A 19,286-nucleotide genomic window follows, 5' to 3' on the forward strand; every position below is an offset into this window, starting at 1 on the left:
CACAAAAATAAAAAAAAAATGCGCTATTGTGGCCACTTTGTCCGTCCGTCCGTCCGTCCGTCCGCTAACTTTCGACGCTACTAGTTTTACTTAAGAGCTATTGTCTACTTTTTTCATTTGGTTCGTTATGGTGTCGAGTTTGTACCAAGGAAGGAATTTTTTCTGTATTACAAAAAAAGTTATTGTAAAAAAAACAAAAAACCGTTTTTTACATGTTCCATAATTTTACACTTTGCCGTTTATTAACGATCCTAGAGATCGTTTATAATTTTGCATTGCTATCTGTCGCCTGCCGGTTGGTCTCTCCGTCTGTTCCTTTGTCTGTCTGTCCATCTATCTGTCCGTGTGAGATTTAGAAATGTTCGATCGCTTTTACATTTCCGTTAGTTATGAACTGAATTGCATGAAATTCAATATGGGCATAGATTTAGCCATAATAATACGCAATGCCAAAAGTTGAGTCGAATCGATTCAAAATTCACAGTGCCCTTTTCGCATCTCGACCATTTATAAACCGAATTGCAAACTTTTTTTCTTATAAAAGTATTTGAATGAAATTTGATACATAGGCACTTGGAATAAAGGAAAATCCGCCAGTTTCAAAATTTTATTTTGCTGCGCAGTGCCAACTTTTTTTATCTATGGAAGCATTTAAGTGAAATTTGATACTTTGGCGCTTGGAACAAGGAAAATCTAACATTAGTTTCCAAATTTAGGTTTGCGCATGCGCAGTTCCAACTTTCTTATTTAGAAAAGCATTGAATGAAATTCTTCTCATAAACTGAAATTGAAGTAGCACGTCAACAATGGATTGCCCATGTGCAACGCTATCTTTCATATTTGTGGCCGGATTTTTACGATTTTAACAGAAGTTGCATCTTACAAATGGGAAATGAATGCAAGTGGAAATGCGCTTTATGTAAATCGTTTACGATTACTTTTTAACTTGTTCTCATTAGTCGCCCTTCCTATTTCGTTTTTTACTCTTTTCATCAATTTTTCTATTATTTTTCTACGTTTTCCACACCTCATCCCATCGATTTACTCTCTCCCTCTCTTTAAATTCCGCACTCCTGTGTCTCACCCTCTGCTGTCCTTTGCTCCGATGTTCGTATAACTTTCTGACTCTTTCTAAACACTTCAAATCCCTCTTCCACTTTTGCTTCTTTCCTCTACGTACTCCCTTGATTGATCCACGTCCGCGTTAGGGGCTTCGCCAAATCTTCTTTTCCACGATAACGCAACCAATGTAAACACAACTGGCCCAACGTGTTTCTTTGTACACTTAAATACCGGAAAACTACTAATCATCAAAACAATAAGCGGCTCTGTAAAACGCATTAACGCTCTAAAGGTCGAGTTTCACGTCCGTCTCTGTATTTCAAACAATTTCCCTTTCTGGTTCACAGCCAACTGCGTCTTCGAATAAAGACCTGTGTTTTCTTATCTTGAACCAAATTAGCTTACGCAGCGATAACAATACTTCTTATCTACGACCGGAGATAAATTTTTATAAATCCTACGCAATTATTTCCACATTTTAAAACCAGTCTTTAATACGTAATAAATTTGAATAAATAAATAAACTACAAGGTGATTAACACCCAATAATTCCGATACAAAATAAAATTTACCTCGAATTCAACTGTTCAATGATTTTCGAATTGTTTGGTGCTCGTGGAAGCTTTTCTAAGGGTACCCTTCTAAGTATATAGATTTCGAACACTTTTTATCGGATACAAAGTAAACATAATTTGGAAAGGTTTCATGTACAACATTGTATTCTTATGTAGAAGTTACATATATACCTGTGCAAACATTTGTTATAATTAGAAAAACAAACAAGAGCTAACCCCCTCGTCTGTGTAACAAGTTCAACAAGAACGTTAATTGCACATTTACGATGTTTGCGAAGCAATCAAGCTAAAATTTAGGTTATTTTCTGTTTTCGCCGGGAAATGGTGGTAAAATAAACTTTTCGCTTTACGATTTTGTCGCGGTCCTTTCTTTTTTCATCCGACCGAATCGCCGGAGCGCTACTCCTAAACACGACGTATCTACCAAAGCGATGGCGCTCCGCTTCCGTAACCTAATTTCGCCCTTGCTAAGTATAAAACGCTATTAAAGTCTAAAATCTGCACGGCGCGGCGTCGGATGCCGCAGAAATGCGGTTGTAATCTGAAATCTAACTTGTAATGCATCAGAGTTCCGAAAGTCGTGAGCGCAACGAAGTACCTAATCAGTGAGCGTATACCACCTAGTCTGTCGGTGTAATTATCTGCAAAGTTTTAACGCCATTTTAGTAATTTAATGCTCTAGAGAGAAGAGCTTGTACATGGTCGTGGGTAAAACGCGATGAAACGCGCCTATAGCTGTAATTAATTTGACGTGCCCAGATTTATTGCGAATGCATAAATGCATATTCATGTTTTGTGCAACCGCCAGGATATTAATATACAATGCAACTTCTCGTTTTGATGCTGATTAACTATTACCTATATACCTACCTACTCAAAATTCAGCACTTCTCCCAACCGTAAAACGTAGACTTCTATTTCGGTTTATTTCGCCGACGCATCATGAATGCTAACATTTTGTAGAAACTATTAGAGACACTACGAAAAAGAGTGTTTGATCATAAAAAGACCTGTATGGTGTAACGAGTGGCCGCTTTGCAGTTTCAAAACGTTTATTTCCAAATTTGCATAGCGAAATTTACACATATACCGCTTGATACGAAACATGAACGTATATAGGTATAGCGATAAAACGCACGTCGTCCAGAAAGGTGTCCGGGTTTTGTCTTCTGCGATAAAGCGACGAACGTATTTGGGAAAAACATGCGCTGTTGTCGCGATGCCTTTGGCCCTCAAAAGCGCGTCGGTTCCATTTTAGGCCGGCTGAAAAGTCGAAATACGAAATAAGAACGATTTTAATCTGAAAGAAGCCTCATCCACATTAACACCTATAAGCTATTTTAAATGTTTGACTTATTTAAAGTAGTGGTCGAGTAACTTTAATATTCCTAAAGAAACCGACCCAAGAAAACATTTGCATGAAACAAATTTGTGTTGTATTTCTTAATGGTAATCGAATCCAAAGGATTTCATTAATTGGGAAGCTGCATTTTAATGCAGTACTAGTCCTTTGTTGGATTGAAATTTTCACGAGTTTTTTTATAAACAAAACCAATCTTTTAAGTCAAGTAACCTTTTAAAAAAAGAAATTTGACTACTTTTATTTTTATTAATATAGTCAATCAATTCAATTCACATGAATAAGTATTCAAATTCAATAAAACATAGGTTTTGAATTCCAGAGGCGATAAAAAGCCAAACGTCCAAAGGTGAGGAATTTGAAAAGCTAGCTGTGGGTAAAATAATTAATTGTTACAGTAAAATGTTTTCCAGTGCCGTAGGAGTTTCAATTTTATTTAATGCGAGTGGGGTTTTCAACCTTTGTAAATGTAACTAAGCCGTTACATTTATGTGTCACAACCTATGTTTTTTTTTATATAATTATACAGGGTGGTACATATAAGTATATAAAAAAAATTCACTGGTAGATGGGATTAAAACAAACTCTTTCAAAAAAAACCGAAGGTCCAACATGTTTCGTTTGGGAGCCACCCTTGACGTGGCGGGAATTTTTCTCGGCAACCATAAGAGTTACAACGACTGGTGGCACGTCTTTGAATAGGTTTTGGGGTATCCCCTTTACGATTTTGCAAATTTTTTTTCAAAATTCCTACTTCTAAAAAGCGCACCGCTAATTGAGGGTGCGAAAAAAAATTTTGATTCCGGCGAAATTTGGCATCTGTAGATTTTTGGACATGAAAATCACGAATCTGAATTTAGTTTTTGAAAATTCGAAAAAAATTCCACGAATTTGTTGTGTACATACTTGATGAGTTAAAGATCAAAATTGTCGAACAGTTTTTTTTAAAAAATCGCCTTTCAAACAGAAGTTAGGTATACTTATTTGAAAATTGGCCCTTTGGGTCAGAAAGTTTCTGTGGAATTTCGAATTTTCAAAAATTTAATTTAAGATTCTTGATTTTCATGTTCGAAAACCTCCAGATACCAATTTTCGTCAAAATCAGAACTTGGGGGTGCGTCTTTTCGTGGTAAGAATTTTGACAAAATTTTTGCAAAATTGGAAAAGGTATACCCAAAAACCTATTCAAAAACGTTACGCCAGTTGTTGTATCTCTTAAAGTTGCTGAGAAATAAATTAAAGAAGAATTGCAAATTTTACCACTTTTTTGGGGGTGGCCCTCGGTTTGTTCTACCTTTTTACATATACTTATATGTAACGCCCTATATATTATATTATATCATATTTTCCAAAATTTTGAAATGACACCTTACTACCATCAGCCATTTTATTGATTGGTATCAGCTGCATTAATGACCATGGATACAATCAGAAAACAAAATCTCAACGAATGGCCCACTATTTAAAAACAGTAAAAAAAATAAGGTTTTCATGGCTATAATTAAATCAATGTAATCAGGAAAAAGAATGAAAACTATTGACGTTAATATATACAAGGTGTTGTATTTAAAAAATACCGACATTGGATCAAATCTCAAAAACTGTGGTTCGCAATTTGTTATTGGTTTTTGACATTGGTTTCTACGTAAACATATCTAAAAATAGTCAGTTTTTACCTCTTTTTAACGCATTTTTTAAGAATTCAAAAATGTGCCTTTATTTGTGTTTTGTCCGTCCATCTGTCCATCCGTCTCACTTCTGCCGTTTGAACTACTTCTAGGGGAATGGTCCTAGGGTCCTGGAATTGTTTGCAGTAGGTAGCCAATTGGTCTCAAATTTTGCATACGCATGCATTTAGTGGTGCTAAGTTAAACTTTTGAAAATGAGGGAGGGGGAGTTAACACACGTTCTGCCCTTCATGGTATACTAATCAAGTTCACCAAAAGACAGGGAGGGAGGTGGAACGGGTTTTATCTTTCATGGTACTCTAATGAAAGGTCTCAACAAAAGGAATTACTTTCTACCACTCATAGTCTTCCTCCTCGACCCCTTATCGCGATCGGATATATTCCCTTATCTCTCCAGAACGGATTGTCGGAAGAGAGTACTCACAAATGGCGATTGGGACGTCTGGAAGAAATATATCTATTGATGATGTCAAACTTTAAGAGCGAATATCTCGAAAAAGGTGTGTCGGAGGACAGTATTCTCAAAGGCAAAATCTGGAGAATGGAGGAATGTCGGAGGATTTTGAATGAATGCCAGGCGAGCTTTAAATGTTTGTGTGTAAGTAGCCTCTTCCCCTTATAACCCAACCATTTACTAAGCTATTTCTGTTAAAAAAAAAAGAGTTTTATCTGCACAAGAGTTATGTACAATTTATACTTGTTTGATCATACATGGGTAGTAAATTACGATAATATCCTAAAAAGTTAAACTTTTCGTTTGCACCCTGTATCTCAGAAGCAAACGTAGCTACATTGATATCGTTTGTGGTATAAAAGTTACACAAAAATTTGCGTATTACCAGAAGCATCATAGAATTAATAACTCCATTGAAAGATGGAATAGTCAATATTGAAAAAATACGCCCAAATACGGTGGGTACACCAAAATCCAAAACAAACAACTACATTTCAACGTCCACCACCGAAAAAGCCTCGATAACGTCCGGTTTGCTTATTTAAAACCTTCCCTCCCTTTCCATTGATTTCCTTCCTCCTTCCTTTACAAATGCGTCGTCTTAGAATAATCTGCACCTGTGTTTAAATAAAATAATTTTTTTAAAAAACAAATAGCAGGTCCTTATCTTTAAACTAATTAGCTTTCGCAGCGATAACGGAATTTATTATCGCAACCAGGATTTAGATGAGATAATTTTAACAAAACTACGCAAATTATTGCAGGTGTTTGACATCTTCGAATTCCAATGTTTCTGGTTGGCGGGATTCCTCTTTTTCCAGACGCCCCTAAGAACCTAAAAAAGTTTAAAGATTTATTCTTAAGCTTTTGTTAGGTTGTTCGGCAATTTTAAAGAGTAACGTGCTCTTTTCCAATTCTTTTGGAAATTTTTTAGAAGAAAAATATTATTCGTATTGCGAATGCAAGCTGAGTTAGACGTTGAAGCATAGAGGCTTTTTCACTTCTTCGCCTCTTTTTTCATACTCTTTAAATTCTTATGATCTTTTATGTTCTTCGGACCTTTAGAAAACTAATTTTAAAATTAACTTAATTCTTATCAGTTTCTTTCCCTTTTTGGAATTTTCCGCTTTTTGGACTAGATATCGGTTAACACTGATCTACCAATCCAACCTACTATACATTTACAAACATCCATTGCCAAGTCGGGATTTGAACCAGGAAAATTCAGCACCTCTGTCAATTCTGTTGGATTCTGTGACCGGCCCGTGCAGAGTTTAGTTTGGAAGTTAATTTCATTCCCAGATAAAAGAAACAATCCAAGATAAGCCACGCCCAGAAGTTTGGTCGGTCCGTACGTTCCGAACCATATCCAAGTGACAAGTTCAGTTAAATCCTTAACATATTATCGTAACGCAGTTCGCTTTATTTTTATTGCATTGGGTGTTTACAAAAATATAATTAATTTTCTTTTAGCACCTGACGCTTATTAATTATACATTGGGTTTATTTCACTTATAAATAATATGCAACGTATATTTTGTGAATGAAGAATTGTATTCTCTTACAGCAAAGGCGATATTTTTAAGAAAATAAGAACCATTTCAAATTTGAATAAAGATTAGTGGCATTATTATTACCCTGTATTATTTTTCCTGAAGAGGCCAGAAGAGGATTATTAACCGACGAGCAACTAAGGGATATTAATGTAATTGCATAACAAGAACCAACCCAAAATTAATTACGATATAAGAAGATTGACCAGAAACAAGATGGAGGAGAAGAAGTAATGTTGTAATCCATTACACGACTTTTAAGTTTTTGGTACTTCGGCTGAATTTGGTTGGCGGAAACAATATGCTAAGTGCCGGCCTTTCATCATACGAGGCCCTTTCCATCGGAAGATGTCTACTACCTGTTTGTTATAGGTATAGAGAGCTATGCGTGTTTGAAATATCAGCATCTAATGCTTCAGGCCTAGAATTGTACAATTATTTAGAAGACATTCTAGGAACGATTGCCTAGACTGTTCTATGCATTTACTAATATTAAAAACGATCCAAGAACCAATAAATTTTGCATCAACTATATAACCAAGCTTCAAACAAAGTTCATTATACTTGCATACAGAATGCGCGCATTTAAGTCATTGTTAATTTATTCGTAAGCAAACGACTTAAAATCCGTATTACTTCCCAACATTTTCATTTACGTTATTACAACATTCGAAAGGTGTAATTTAATACACGGAGGAATTTATGTTTAGTTTTACTCAATTAAACGGCATTAAATTATGGAGCGCCACCGTTGTTCCCTTGAACTTTCAAATATTACATTTATAACAACGAAAAACCACCCCTTATTCCCCTACCCTATATGTGTGGCACTTTCGCGAGAACGATGACATTGTTCTGCTTTTCGCAAGCTGTCGTTGAATAATAAACGTCATTATATCTTATATGAAAAGACGCTAACCCCTTACCCAAGGGATGAAGGTACTAGGAGTAATATGCGATCAAACGCCGTTAAAACTTCGCTTCGCTCATTTTACATGCACTTATCGGCTCGCGCCAGGAAACTAACGGAATGAAAGCTCTTCACTTGTTCTCTATTCGAGTACTTGTCATTTAGATAATCGATTTTTTGTTTGTTTGTGTGAACTTTAGTTTACCATACATTATTCTCTCGTAGGAAATGGCTGGTAAGGCACCGTGTGAGCTGAATGAGAAGTGCATTGTACCGGAGGAACATTTATCGAACATGATGGTACTCGATGATGGGACCAAAGAAACTGAAAATAAAGGAGTAAACGAAGTGGAGGAAACTTCCACTCGCGGAAAGAAGAATGGACGATCTGGAGTGCTATGGGCCTCAAACCTGACCTACAATACCAAAGCAACGGAATTGGAACGATTCATAACCAAAGCTGCCCCGGTGAAAACAGTAAAAATTGTCACCGATGGAAAGGGATGCTATGGATACGTCGTAATGGAAAAGCAACAAGACGCTCTCAATTGCGTGACGTTACTGAACAAAGCCATTCTTGGAGGTAGACCAATTACGCTTTCCCTCAACGAGCCCGGTTCTCAAATCGACACGGTCGAGGAGTGGAGAAAATTTAAACCGAAATTCAAATACCGACACTCACCCGATCCACTCACCACCAAATTCGACAATTCGAGCCGTCCACCTATGAGAAGAAGTGGTTACAGACGAGAGTCCTCGGAGGAAGACCTCTGCTATAGCAGAGAAGAAATGATTCGTAAGATCCGTCACGAGCAGAGGCAGCGCGAGCTTGAGTTTCGATTGGATCGAGAACGGCGAAAGCTGCGGTTCGAGAGGGAGCTGTTTGAGCGTCAAAGACGCGAGATTTTTCGATTGGATAAGGAAAGGCGCAAAATTGAGAGGGAGCGATTGGAGGTTCTCCAGGAAAGAAGTGAATTGGAGCGGCAACTGCAGAAGGTTGCAAAATCGAAACCCATCCGAACTGACAGAGAGGGGTTGGGAAAGAAAAGCGGAATGAAAACCTACGCACCCGCCGACAATTTGAGAATTACAAAAAGCGTCGACGACTCTAGTAATCGAAACGTTCAGAAGATTGAGGTTATGGTCCGTAAGTACTGCCCAGGTAATTCGGCTTGCAATAAGCCCTTTACGGGAGGCCACCAGAATTTACACCGTGAACCTTTGAGGTAACACCATACGCCATTAGTCTCACTTAAATTTGCTATTGCAGACCACAATGGAGCTGCGGTGAAGCTTGGGGTGGTATTCCGACCAACTGCCAGGAGAGAAACTTTCCGCCTTATGGTGGTGCGAACTATCCGACAAATCCAGTTGAATACCCCCGGTTTGAGCCCTATACGTATACTGCGGCCGGGCGAAAATATTAGTTGGCTATTTCTCGTTGCTTACAGTTTAAGACTTTGAGAGGCAAATTTAATTGTTCGTCCTAATTAAAGCGGAGCGAAAATGATAGCGGGAGATTACTTTGCTAACAAAAAAAGCCCCATGAGTTGCGGAATAAATGAGAAATTTTAAAATTCTCATTAAACCTCGCTAATCTCCTCTCTCGAGAAAGTAGCAAAGGAAAAAATTAAATTTTACATAACTGACTTTTTAAGTTAATTAAGAGGGGGACTCGCGTTTCAATTTTTTCTACTGTAAGCGTCCATAGTTCTAAAATGTGTCCGTGTTTGACAAAAAACTAAGCGGCATTTTAAAATAAAGAGCGTTTCAAATTCGAGTATGTACATAATGTAAATTAAAGAGCATGAGGCTAGAGTGGCAGATTTGGCACTTAGGTCTCAATTAGAGCGTCGCGATAGCAAGACCCCTTTTGCTGTACGTATCTGAGGAAAGGAGAGCGACGCATTCGGCTTTCTATAATAGGAAGCGAACGGAAAGAACGAATTTGAACATATAAAGAATTTAAGGGCACGAATTCAATTATCAAAATCTCTACGAGGCGCGAAATGTTTTATCTTAATTAACAATCTTTTGATATACTTTCTTGTTTAGCGATTTGTTCTCTTAGCGGTAATTATTTGTGGTTCTCATTAAATGCATGAGACGTTGGAAGTTCAGTAAATTATTTTCATAATTGCTCATCGACCTTTTGCCATTTGTAATGTCAATCAATTACTCGATGTTTTCCATTTCGTTCGCTCCTTTTATAACGGGGAAATCGCGCAATTAAATTTAAAAAAACACGCGAATCTCTCATGCTTCCCCCTTCCTTCGACTACTTTGATTCTGGGCTTTCTCAACTGTTATATGTCATCGCTTCTGTCACACTGTTGGCTTCTCTGAAGTCTCCGGTCATTTCGACTCTCTCCTATCAGCGCCCTTCCTTGTTCCTGTCGATATCCTTTGATTATTCAAACTTTATTAGCTATGCATACTCGGATTCATCTGGTATTTGGTTCTTTAAGTTCGTCGGATTACCTTGTTTCTTTATTTTCCTCGATTTCTACCGGTTCTTGACTTCTTCTGAAGCCCACCATTTTTCTTGTTTTCCGGATATTTCTTCGTTTTTTTTGAACTTGTAAAAGCAAATTAACAACTAATACTTTACGGAAAAAAATTTCTTGTTGTGCAAACTACGTTATTTTGGTCTTAGCACCAGCAGAGCACCCTTTATGTGAAATATTTTCAATTTTTATGTGCAAATCTGGTGGGTTTTTACAAATAATCACAAAGTTGGTTTATTTTATTTGAAAATTTGTATTTGTGTTTTTGTTTCTTTTAGAAGTGTTGTTAGAGGCGTCATTTTTGTCCGATTTAATTTCATTTAGATAAGGTGCTAGAAGTAGACACATCTGGTGGAATTTGCTTTATTTAAAAAAGTTTACATCTCATCGTTACGATAAGAAGTTATACTGTTAGGAGAAATTTATTTAACGCACACGTGTTATCGCTCATTAAAGAATAAGCAGGTGTTACGATGAATTGCGCTTTCCTCGGGGGGACGTTTTGGGTTTGATTGGCAGTGTATTGGAAAATTCATGAAGAAGACTATTTTATGGTGGGAGTGGTGTTTCCTTAAATACTGGAATCAACGATGCTGCTGATTTCGCGACGGTTGAAGAGCGTGTACATTTTTTACGATAAATTTTTGAGCAGTCAGCCCTATTTGTTTACTTAGCACCGAAAATTTGTAATCTTATTCACCAAGCCAGTTTTGTTTGCATCTAATTCTGTGTGATAAAGCAAAGTGGAGTTCAGAAGCTGTCAGCACTTGTGTGCGTGTTAAGTGCGGTTAGTATCGCAAACCTATTACGACCAGATTAATTAGATGATTTAATTTAGTTACTGTGAGTAATTAAGATTTTTTATTTATTTGTTAGTCGAACGCTTGCGTACGTGGTATGTTTAAAAACAAGCTCTGAATGCTTTTCTTTCTTCCAGCGTTGTTTTAATGTCTATTATGTTATGATACTTATTGATACTCTTCTAAACCTTCATGCCTTCGCATACCTGTATGTGCCCTTATTGTATCCTCCTGGGTCATTTATCTCGTTGCATAGACGCATCTTCTTTTATTTTTGTATAGCGAGGATTTTTTGCTCTCCTTATCTGCCTTTTCTGTATCTTTCTGAATACCTTGCATCTCTTTGATCATCTTTGCTTCTCTAGGATCTCCCTTAACGTTCATTCGCCTCTATTATTCCTTTTGTACCTCCAATCCTTGAATCTTTTTTATATGTCACATCTCCTTCTTGTTCTCGTCGTTCTTCATGCGGTTCTCTCATGTTAAGCTCTTCTTCGTGTTCTTTCTACTCTTTCTGCTCTTCTTCGTCCTTGCATGTCTTATTATTATATCTTCTTGGAACATGTGTTTATGATATGCTCGTGTGTCTTGTTGCTTCTTGTGTCTTTATCTTCCTTTTCCCATCCCTATGAAAATTAAATCTTGTTTTTATGTGCTTTGCTATTATCTTTGATCTCGTTTTCATTACCGCGCCTTCTCAAATCTCGTATCTGCTTCATCTTCTTGCTTTTGCTGTGCTTCCCATTCTTCTTGATGCTGTATCTCCTTTTCTCGATTATTGTATCTTACTGGATCTTTCTGAATCAGGGACCCTTAGTACCGCAATCAAGCTTCAACTGAACTGCGTCACACGGGCCAGCTTTTGCATTTGCTTTCCAGCATGGATCTTTTTGCTCTCTGGTAACTTATTGAAAATCTACATAAGACTTCCTAAATAGATTCGGTACTGTACCACCAATTTTTCAGATTGTTCAGATTCTTCAGATTCTTCAGATTCTTCAGATTCTTCAGATTCTTCAGATTCTTCAGATTCTTCAGATTCTTCAGATTCTTCAGATTCTTTAGATTCCTTCTTCAGATTCTTCAGATTCTTCAGATTCTTCAGATTCTTCAGATTCTTCAGATTCTTCAGATTCTTCAGATCCTCAGAAATTGAACCTTTAAAATTGTAATTGTCCTCGTAGACTTCCGGCTCCCGTCACAATTAAAACACTCGATGTTGACTTTAAATTCATAATTTGTCAGGCTCGGTAGCCTCGATTGACATAAGAAAATTCTAAACAACTTGTTCCACAAATTTTGATCAACACCAATAGAAAAAAATCTGACATGAAAGCTCCATACGGCTCGTATAATGGATTCGAATAAACACACAATTAATTAATGAACAAGGACAAAAAACTATTCCGAAAAAAAATAAAACAAAATCTCTAAAAGAAAGAAAAGCTTACAAAGCTTTGGACACAATACTCCGCACGCAGACGGCCGACAATTTAAAAAATCTTAAAATCACTTACAGTTTTTTCTCAATAAGATTGCTTAACTTATTCTGCACAATTTATTACAATACTGACGGAAACGTTTTCACATACATGCCCGTGAAAACAAAATCGCGTAAGCAATTGGACACGCTTTTCAACCGTCACGAAACTAGCAGCAGCTCCGTTATTTCGTTGTCTCCCGTATTTAAGGAAACCATTAAATAATCGCCTTCTTTGCGAATTTCACATAACGCCGCAAATCAAAATTAGACTCAATAATGCCAATAGCGAATGCATGCGTCCCGCGTCCCCAATTACGCCGAGAATAACGTCTGCGTCTTCGTTGTCAGCACCAAAACACACGTGCGTTAATCAGATATCACCTAGTAATAAACTTCTTATCGCAAATTACCAGATGTGTCTTACTTTTAACTAAAGAGATAAAATTCAAAAATGACGCATCTAACAAAATTTCTTAAGGGAAAAACAACACTGAGATACAGATTCAAATGAAACGAACCAACTCTGTGCTTATTTCGTAAATAATCACCCAAACTTACTTAATAAATTGAAACATTCTCTCCTACAGGGTGTCCCGTCATTATTATTGATATCCCAAGAAGTTCTTTGTGGATTCTCCAATACCGTTACCGTATGGGCTTGAAATGATGCGAAAAGTGTTTTATTCGAGTCAATTTATAATGCAGATGATTTTAATACAAGGACCAAGTTTTTTCAGATCTTGCAGCCAATACTAATTTGTTTCTTTACTTTTATTTAGGGAGCAGATCCTCACGCATTCTATAATCTGACAAGTAGACACGAAGTGGATATCGGACAATGCTAAACTTACCCCTTTTTCACAAGAAATAAACTTGCGTATGTCATTTAAAAAAATATTGCAAACGGAAGGATTTATTGCCGGTCCAGATCTCCCTATATTTGGAAATGAGGTAAAAATAAATGCGTGGATCGCCCAACAAAATGAGCCCTTACGCCCCCTTGTCATTATCTGCCTGCGAAAGAATGTTTAAAAAGTTGAACTACATCTTTCTCTCGAAAAGTGTCTGAGATAAATCCTTTTCTTTGGATAACTTATATCTTGCAGAAATTTATTTGGGCAGTTTCGAAGTGCCTTCCATTAGAATAAAGGTAAAAAATAGACATTTTATTTAAAGTGGATGTGTAGCTTAAAATTGTGCGAAAGTTGTACAATTACAAAGCAAAACGGATGAGAATGCCATCGGTTTTTCAACGTCACTCCCATAAAGCTGTTAGAAAATTAACTGAAGCGTAGTGTCGGAATCAGTGTCACCCCCTCAGCTAGTCTGCTGACTAAGTCTGAGAAGATTATGCAATTATCCTCATTACACTTTTATTTAAAAAAGAATCCTCGGATTAGCCCTACGCCACGGGCGTCCCCTGGTACGAGCTTCATTTACAATTTCTGGTATAAGAGGCTTAAAATAAATCCATTCATATTGGCTTACACCACGAAGATTAAATTTCTACCTAATAAACTGTACTTACTGAAAATGAAGGTTACTTATAATACGTAATTTTCTTATCCAATAATAGCCGAGGAAGTTATTCGAGTGAAACACGTCAGATTTCTAAATCACTAGGGTATAGAGAGTCCCCCAGCTTGTATTCTTTCCTACCCTCACTTAATAGGATACGGGAAGCGCACCCTATACAGTTGTACAAGGATAAAATACAACACGCTATTTTCGCATTGCGCTGATCACACAAACGTTTATGAAATCTACTTTTGCCATTTCGTAATTTATAATAGACACACGCACAGTAAAAAAAACCCACCAACCTAATCTCGTACGATTGATTGAAGAGTCAAATCCTACAAGATATAGGCAATGGTGGTACTTATAAAAAGGTAATTTGCCAATCTATTCGGGCATGAAATCCGATCTTCCTTAGATTAGGCCGTATTGATGATTTTCTTTTAAAAATTCCCTAACAAAGCACGTTTATCTGGAAGATCGTGACCGCAGAGGTAAAAGATTCGTTTTCTTTTTTTTTTCGTTAGTTAGCCGGGATTATTTTATTCTAACTTGTCCTGCTGATCTCCCGAGATACACACTGGAATTGCGGTTCGTCAATGGATAATGAAATCGTACAGAATTGAAGGGTTAATTATTCATTACGGAGATCTAAACGCGACTTCACATGATCTAATTTAATTACGTGATTTATTTATTTGTTTACAATTAATGAATAATAAATTTGTAACGTTCTTGAAATCACTTGATTTATAACAGTTGAAATATTGTTTATCACTCACCTATACACAATTTATATCAGAGTAAACTATTTATTACTTCGGCGTTGAAATTGAAACTGTCCTGAAACGCAATTCGATTTGCTTAAATAGTAAACTCGCCATCCTGAAAATTGGCAATCGTCTCCAAAAGTGTTTTAAAAGAAGAATACAATTTCGTAGTATATGTTTTAACATGTCTTCATTTCATTTCTGCCATGTAATGGCGATTTTTCACATTTTCCTTGAAAACCGCCAACGCTATGTATGTCAATCAATCAATCTTTATTAACGCCATTTGGAAAAACTTTTTTAATAAACTAACTACAAAAAACTACACTTTCTTTCCTTTTTTCTATCATCATCCATTTTTTCCCTCTTCCAGTTTTTCACTCCTGCTTTCCCTTGTTTGTTCTACTGTTTTACATTCCCATAGCATATATCATATTATATCATAGTATTTCTCTCCACAAATTCTGCATTTCTTTTCTTCTTCTTCTGAAAGAAAGGCACTCAGGGGTTATAACAATGTACCACGCACGTATGATCGATTGAAACAATTTAAATTTAAAATAAAATCCTAATTAGGTACCTTAAATAGTTAATCCTAACATCACCGACTCGAGCGCCACCAAGGGTGCCGGCTTGCCCTTGGTCAAAGTAGGCGGTAGCAGCGGTGGGGCGGATCGGTCCCGGAAACCTCGGGCAAAGTCAATCAGAGTATAAACGGCAGCTCCAGCAATTCTAAATCTAAAGAGCAAGCAGTGGGCGGCTACCTGGTGAATGCTAAAAGAAAAGCGCACAGCAATTTCCCTTTGCGGGAATAGTAAATAATCGGATTCGGTAACGGTATCTATGGGAAAAGAAATCCAAGAATTTGAAACAATATTCTCTCCCCCTATAATTAATGAAACGGAGAGTAACAAAAAGCTTACCTGCAGTTAAACGGAGCGGTAAAAATTACTGTGCATGAAACAGCAAAAGCTATGGATACAGTCCGGTAAATTTAATCAAAAAGCAAAAATTAAAGGGTATGAATTAACAAAACATAGTTTGCAAAAGTGCTAAAGGCAGAAAGATTTAAATAACCAAAGGCAAAAGGTAAAAGATCGATTCTTTAAATAGGGTACAACGGTTGCCAAAGTAAATTTTGCGAAAAATCTCAAAAATTACGGTACTTACGAACGTAACTTGAAAAGATGCAAAAAGCAGAAAGATCCGCTCTAAATTAAGCGTTTACCTTATATAAAATTCGGCCGATCGGCGCTTTTTCCTGCTGTGTCCGTCTTTAATTAATTACGTCCTTCACAGGCATCTTAAAAATACGGGAGCAGTGTCGAAATTCAAGTTTTTCAAGGGCGCATCTCACGGATTTAATCTCGACTTAATCGGAGGCTGTTATCTGTAACACATTTAACTAATTACGGTTAATTATACTTATCTAAAAGGTCGGAATGAAATCTCCAAATTCAGCGGTCCAGCAATGCCCCTTTGTTCCGTGGAATGTGAGGTCAAGCGGCGTAATCTGTTGGCACGTTGATATTTTTCTGGTTTAATTCTGGCTTTCGTATACCATTAGAAAACGAAAATCCATTAATGGGTAATTAACAGACCTAAAACTTAACAAGATTGGTTCTCTGTCTTCTTCCCTGTCAAGAGAGCCTTCGGCGGCTGTAAAAACAATTTACATACGGGAACGGTTGCAAACGGCAAATGAAGTACGACCTCTTATTTTCCTTAACAATGGCTCTACAAATTAATCCACTAAGTTCTACCTTATATTTCCAACTCCCAAACAGAAATAATAGTATATTAAGATACAAGTGTATAATCAAGTCTTTAAAGCACGCGCAACGAGTTTAAGGGCACGACGCAAAGCGGAGTGCCTTTAACGTTGCAAGTGCTTTAAATACCAATTATACACGTGTATCTTATAGTATTTTTTATTATACCTGCAGTATAATTTAAAAATAGGAAATTCAATGAAATCATATTGACGTTAAATTCGAATACATGTCTAATTAAGTGGGCTGGGTGTTCGTAATTTTACGATTGCCATGGAAATGTCACTTGACGTTTGCTTATAAAAATCGTCGTCTTTGTGAATAAAACGATTTCCGTTGAAAAAGATATACATCGTCCATTAAATCGCTTGTTGTAAAATCTAAACAAACGTTGGTAGGTGTAATATCTCAATCCAGTAAAGCCTATTATCAAGCATATGAAAAGTTGTTTCCATGGATGAATAGGAAGTTACTTACGAATAAGGTCTTAAATGCATCGATAATGCTGGCATATATGAAGGAAAGGTCAAAGGTATTTAAATCTTCTATCTTTTGGTGCATTTATTCAAAACTTCACTTATTGCTGGGACTAAAAAGTGGAACAGATTTGGTAGCATACCCTAAATTACGCGCGTTTGTAAAAGCTTCAACCAAAGGACAAAGCGAACGATAACGATAACGAACTGCTTATCGCAAGACCGGATTTAAATAAGATAAACTTAAAAAAAACCATCGCGATTATTTCCAGATGTCCCTAATATTTCTTAAATTTAATCTACTAAACAAATAAAAATCAAATAACAAGGCAATTATTTAAACAAAATCTAACAATTCAAATTGTGTTTATTCTAAATTAGCGGCCTTTACAAAATTGAGTTTACAAGCAACCCTCTACCTGCGCCCCTTGCAATTTAGAAATTAACAAATTTTTAAGGAAGTTCTCATACTTTCCACCCCATTAAAATGCATAACATATTTCTGTCATTTTTGATTGATTTTGTTTAACGGTCCACAAGTAACCCTCAATCCGCGCATACAAATGTTCACCCTTTCAATTTTGAGACTATCAAATATTTAAAGGAATTAAGTTTTCCTCGTCACCCTCATGTGAATACGTAAACTACTTTTGTCTTTTGGATTTTGTTGAACACAAAGCAACCCTTAAACAACGCGTGCAAGTGTCACAACATGCGACTTTGAAGTTACAGCATTGTAACTCTCATATACTGTGAGAGGGGTGTGCTTTTTGAAATAAATGTTATATTTTAGTTTTTGTTATTGACTTTGTTTAACGAATCTACAAGTAACCCCCTAACTGCGTATACAAATTGGGAAGGGTGTAACTTTTGTAGTACATCAAATGTTTTCGATTAAATGATCTACAAGCAACCCTCTAACTACGCATGCAATTGTCACGCCTTGCGAATTTGAAATTATCAATTTTTGTAGGAAATTAGGTCGTACTGATTATTATTATTATACTAATGGGGGCCCTACTTCAAAGCTTCACTTTTGGGCGGAAATTCGTATTGGACCCTCTCTTTTCCAAGATTCTTAATGTAGTTCGATGATTGAAAATCTTCTTATAACGTTCGTTTGTCCCTTAGCGTCTAGTACGTTTGGACCTACCTTCCGTACTGTACTTCCCAGGCTAGCTCAGGTTAATTTTTCCGCCACTAAAAGTACATTCATAATTAGAAATTGATAACCAATGATTTGAAAAAGGGTTCTATTTATCGATTGGCGCTGAACATAATGGAGGACAGCTACTTATACTCCTTTTCTTAGTCATTCGCAAGAAAAAATATGATCTAGTCAGACCTCGAATAACCTCCCCGCTTTGTATACAATTCTCTCTATACTCACCATCGCATGATAAAAAAACCTGTGCATCTGTTGTTGTTGGTTGTAAATTGGGATTAAGTGCAATCCCAAACATCTCATTTGTAATTCTAGGCCAATCTTGTTTTGTACTAGAATTACTCACGGATTTTTTGTTACAATAATCGCTTGTACGTTGTTTATTTAATTGTAAATCTAAATTACGCAATAGAAGACTAGATTTGCGTAGTATTTTTAAATATTTATCTTATGTTATTCTCCGGCCGTAGATAAGTTTTATTATTATAGTTTCCAGATAATCAGCACGTGTTATCGTCGAAATAAGCAGATGTTAATTCCTTCGGAGACGCAGTATTTTGTTGAGGAAAGGAAAATTGTTTTAAATAAAGAGGACGACCGTAATCTGTGCCTCTTTGGTGGTGGATGTTTGATACGTAATCGTTTGTTTTAGTGTATTGCCGTATTTGAGCGTATTTTAAAGACAGTCTGATTTGTTTAATTGTAAAGTTGTGTAGATGAATGCTAGAAGTGTTTCAAGAATTTTCTCTACGTCATGGTAAAAGTGAACGTTAAGTCGAAGAAGCGTGTTTTCACGTTTATGAATAATTTTAATCGGAGTGCTGAAGAGTTTGTTGCTGAAGAGAAGCCTTTCTTTAAGGTCTTAAAGTTCAGTTAAAGGAAGTTTATCCACCATCAAAGGTCAAATACTATAATTATAATTAAACGAAATTAGTGTCATCTAAATCCAGATTCAAGTGTAGTAAAAGAAGTAAGCATCATCAGTTGGATTTTGCGAAGAACTTTGGTAGGAAGTGGGTGCACAAATATCATGAAAATTAAACAATAAAATTAAAATTAACGGAAATAAGAAACTTTGAGACGGCGAAATTTTATTACTTCTTCCGATACTCCCTCTCTCTTTCTATCCCTTCAGCTTCTTCAGATACCGATTTTCTTCAAATTTTGTGGATTCAGTTGTTCGGATTCTTCAG

At 36.5% G+C, this 19,286-nt stretch overlaps 1 protein-coding gene across 3 annotated transcripts in view; it reads left to right on the forward strand.

Moving 5' to 3' along the window:
• LOC116179364 (myosin-G heavy chain-like) overlaps positions 1 to 19,286 on the forward strand; it is a 155,211-nt gene that overhangs the window by 22,647 nt on the left and 113,278 nt on the right. For 2 of the 3 annotated variants that reach the window (XM_031499149.1, XM_031499150.1), the window contains 2 exons: positions 7,828 to 8,828; positions 8,873 to 9,318. The exons of the other annotated variant lie outside the window; for it this stretch is intronic. In XM_031499149.1, coding sequence (XP_031355009.1) covers positions 7,831 to 8,828; positions 8,873 to 9,029 — 1,155 coding nt within the window. In that variant the 5' untranslated portion in view covers positions 7,828 to 7,830 and the 3' untranslated portion in view covers positions 9,030 to 9,318. Of the gene's footprint in view, positions 1 to 7,827; positions 8,829 to 8,872; positions 9,319 to 19,286 lie in introns of those variants that run through there. 3 annotated transcript variants of the gene reach the window in all.

The sequence above is a fragment of the Photinus pyralis genome, unplaced genomic scaffold (genome assembly GCF_008802855.1).
Source record: "Photinus pyralis isolate 1611_PpyrPB1 unplaced genomic scaffold, Ppyr1.3 Ppyr1.4_LG8, whole genome shotgun sequence".
In the NCBI taxonomy this organism is placed as follows: Eukaryota; Metazoa; Arthropoda; class Insecta; order Coleoptera; family Lampyridae; genus Photinus; species Photinus pyralis.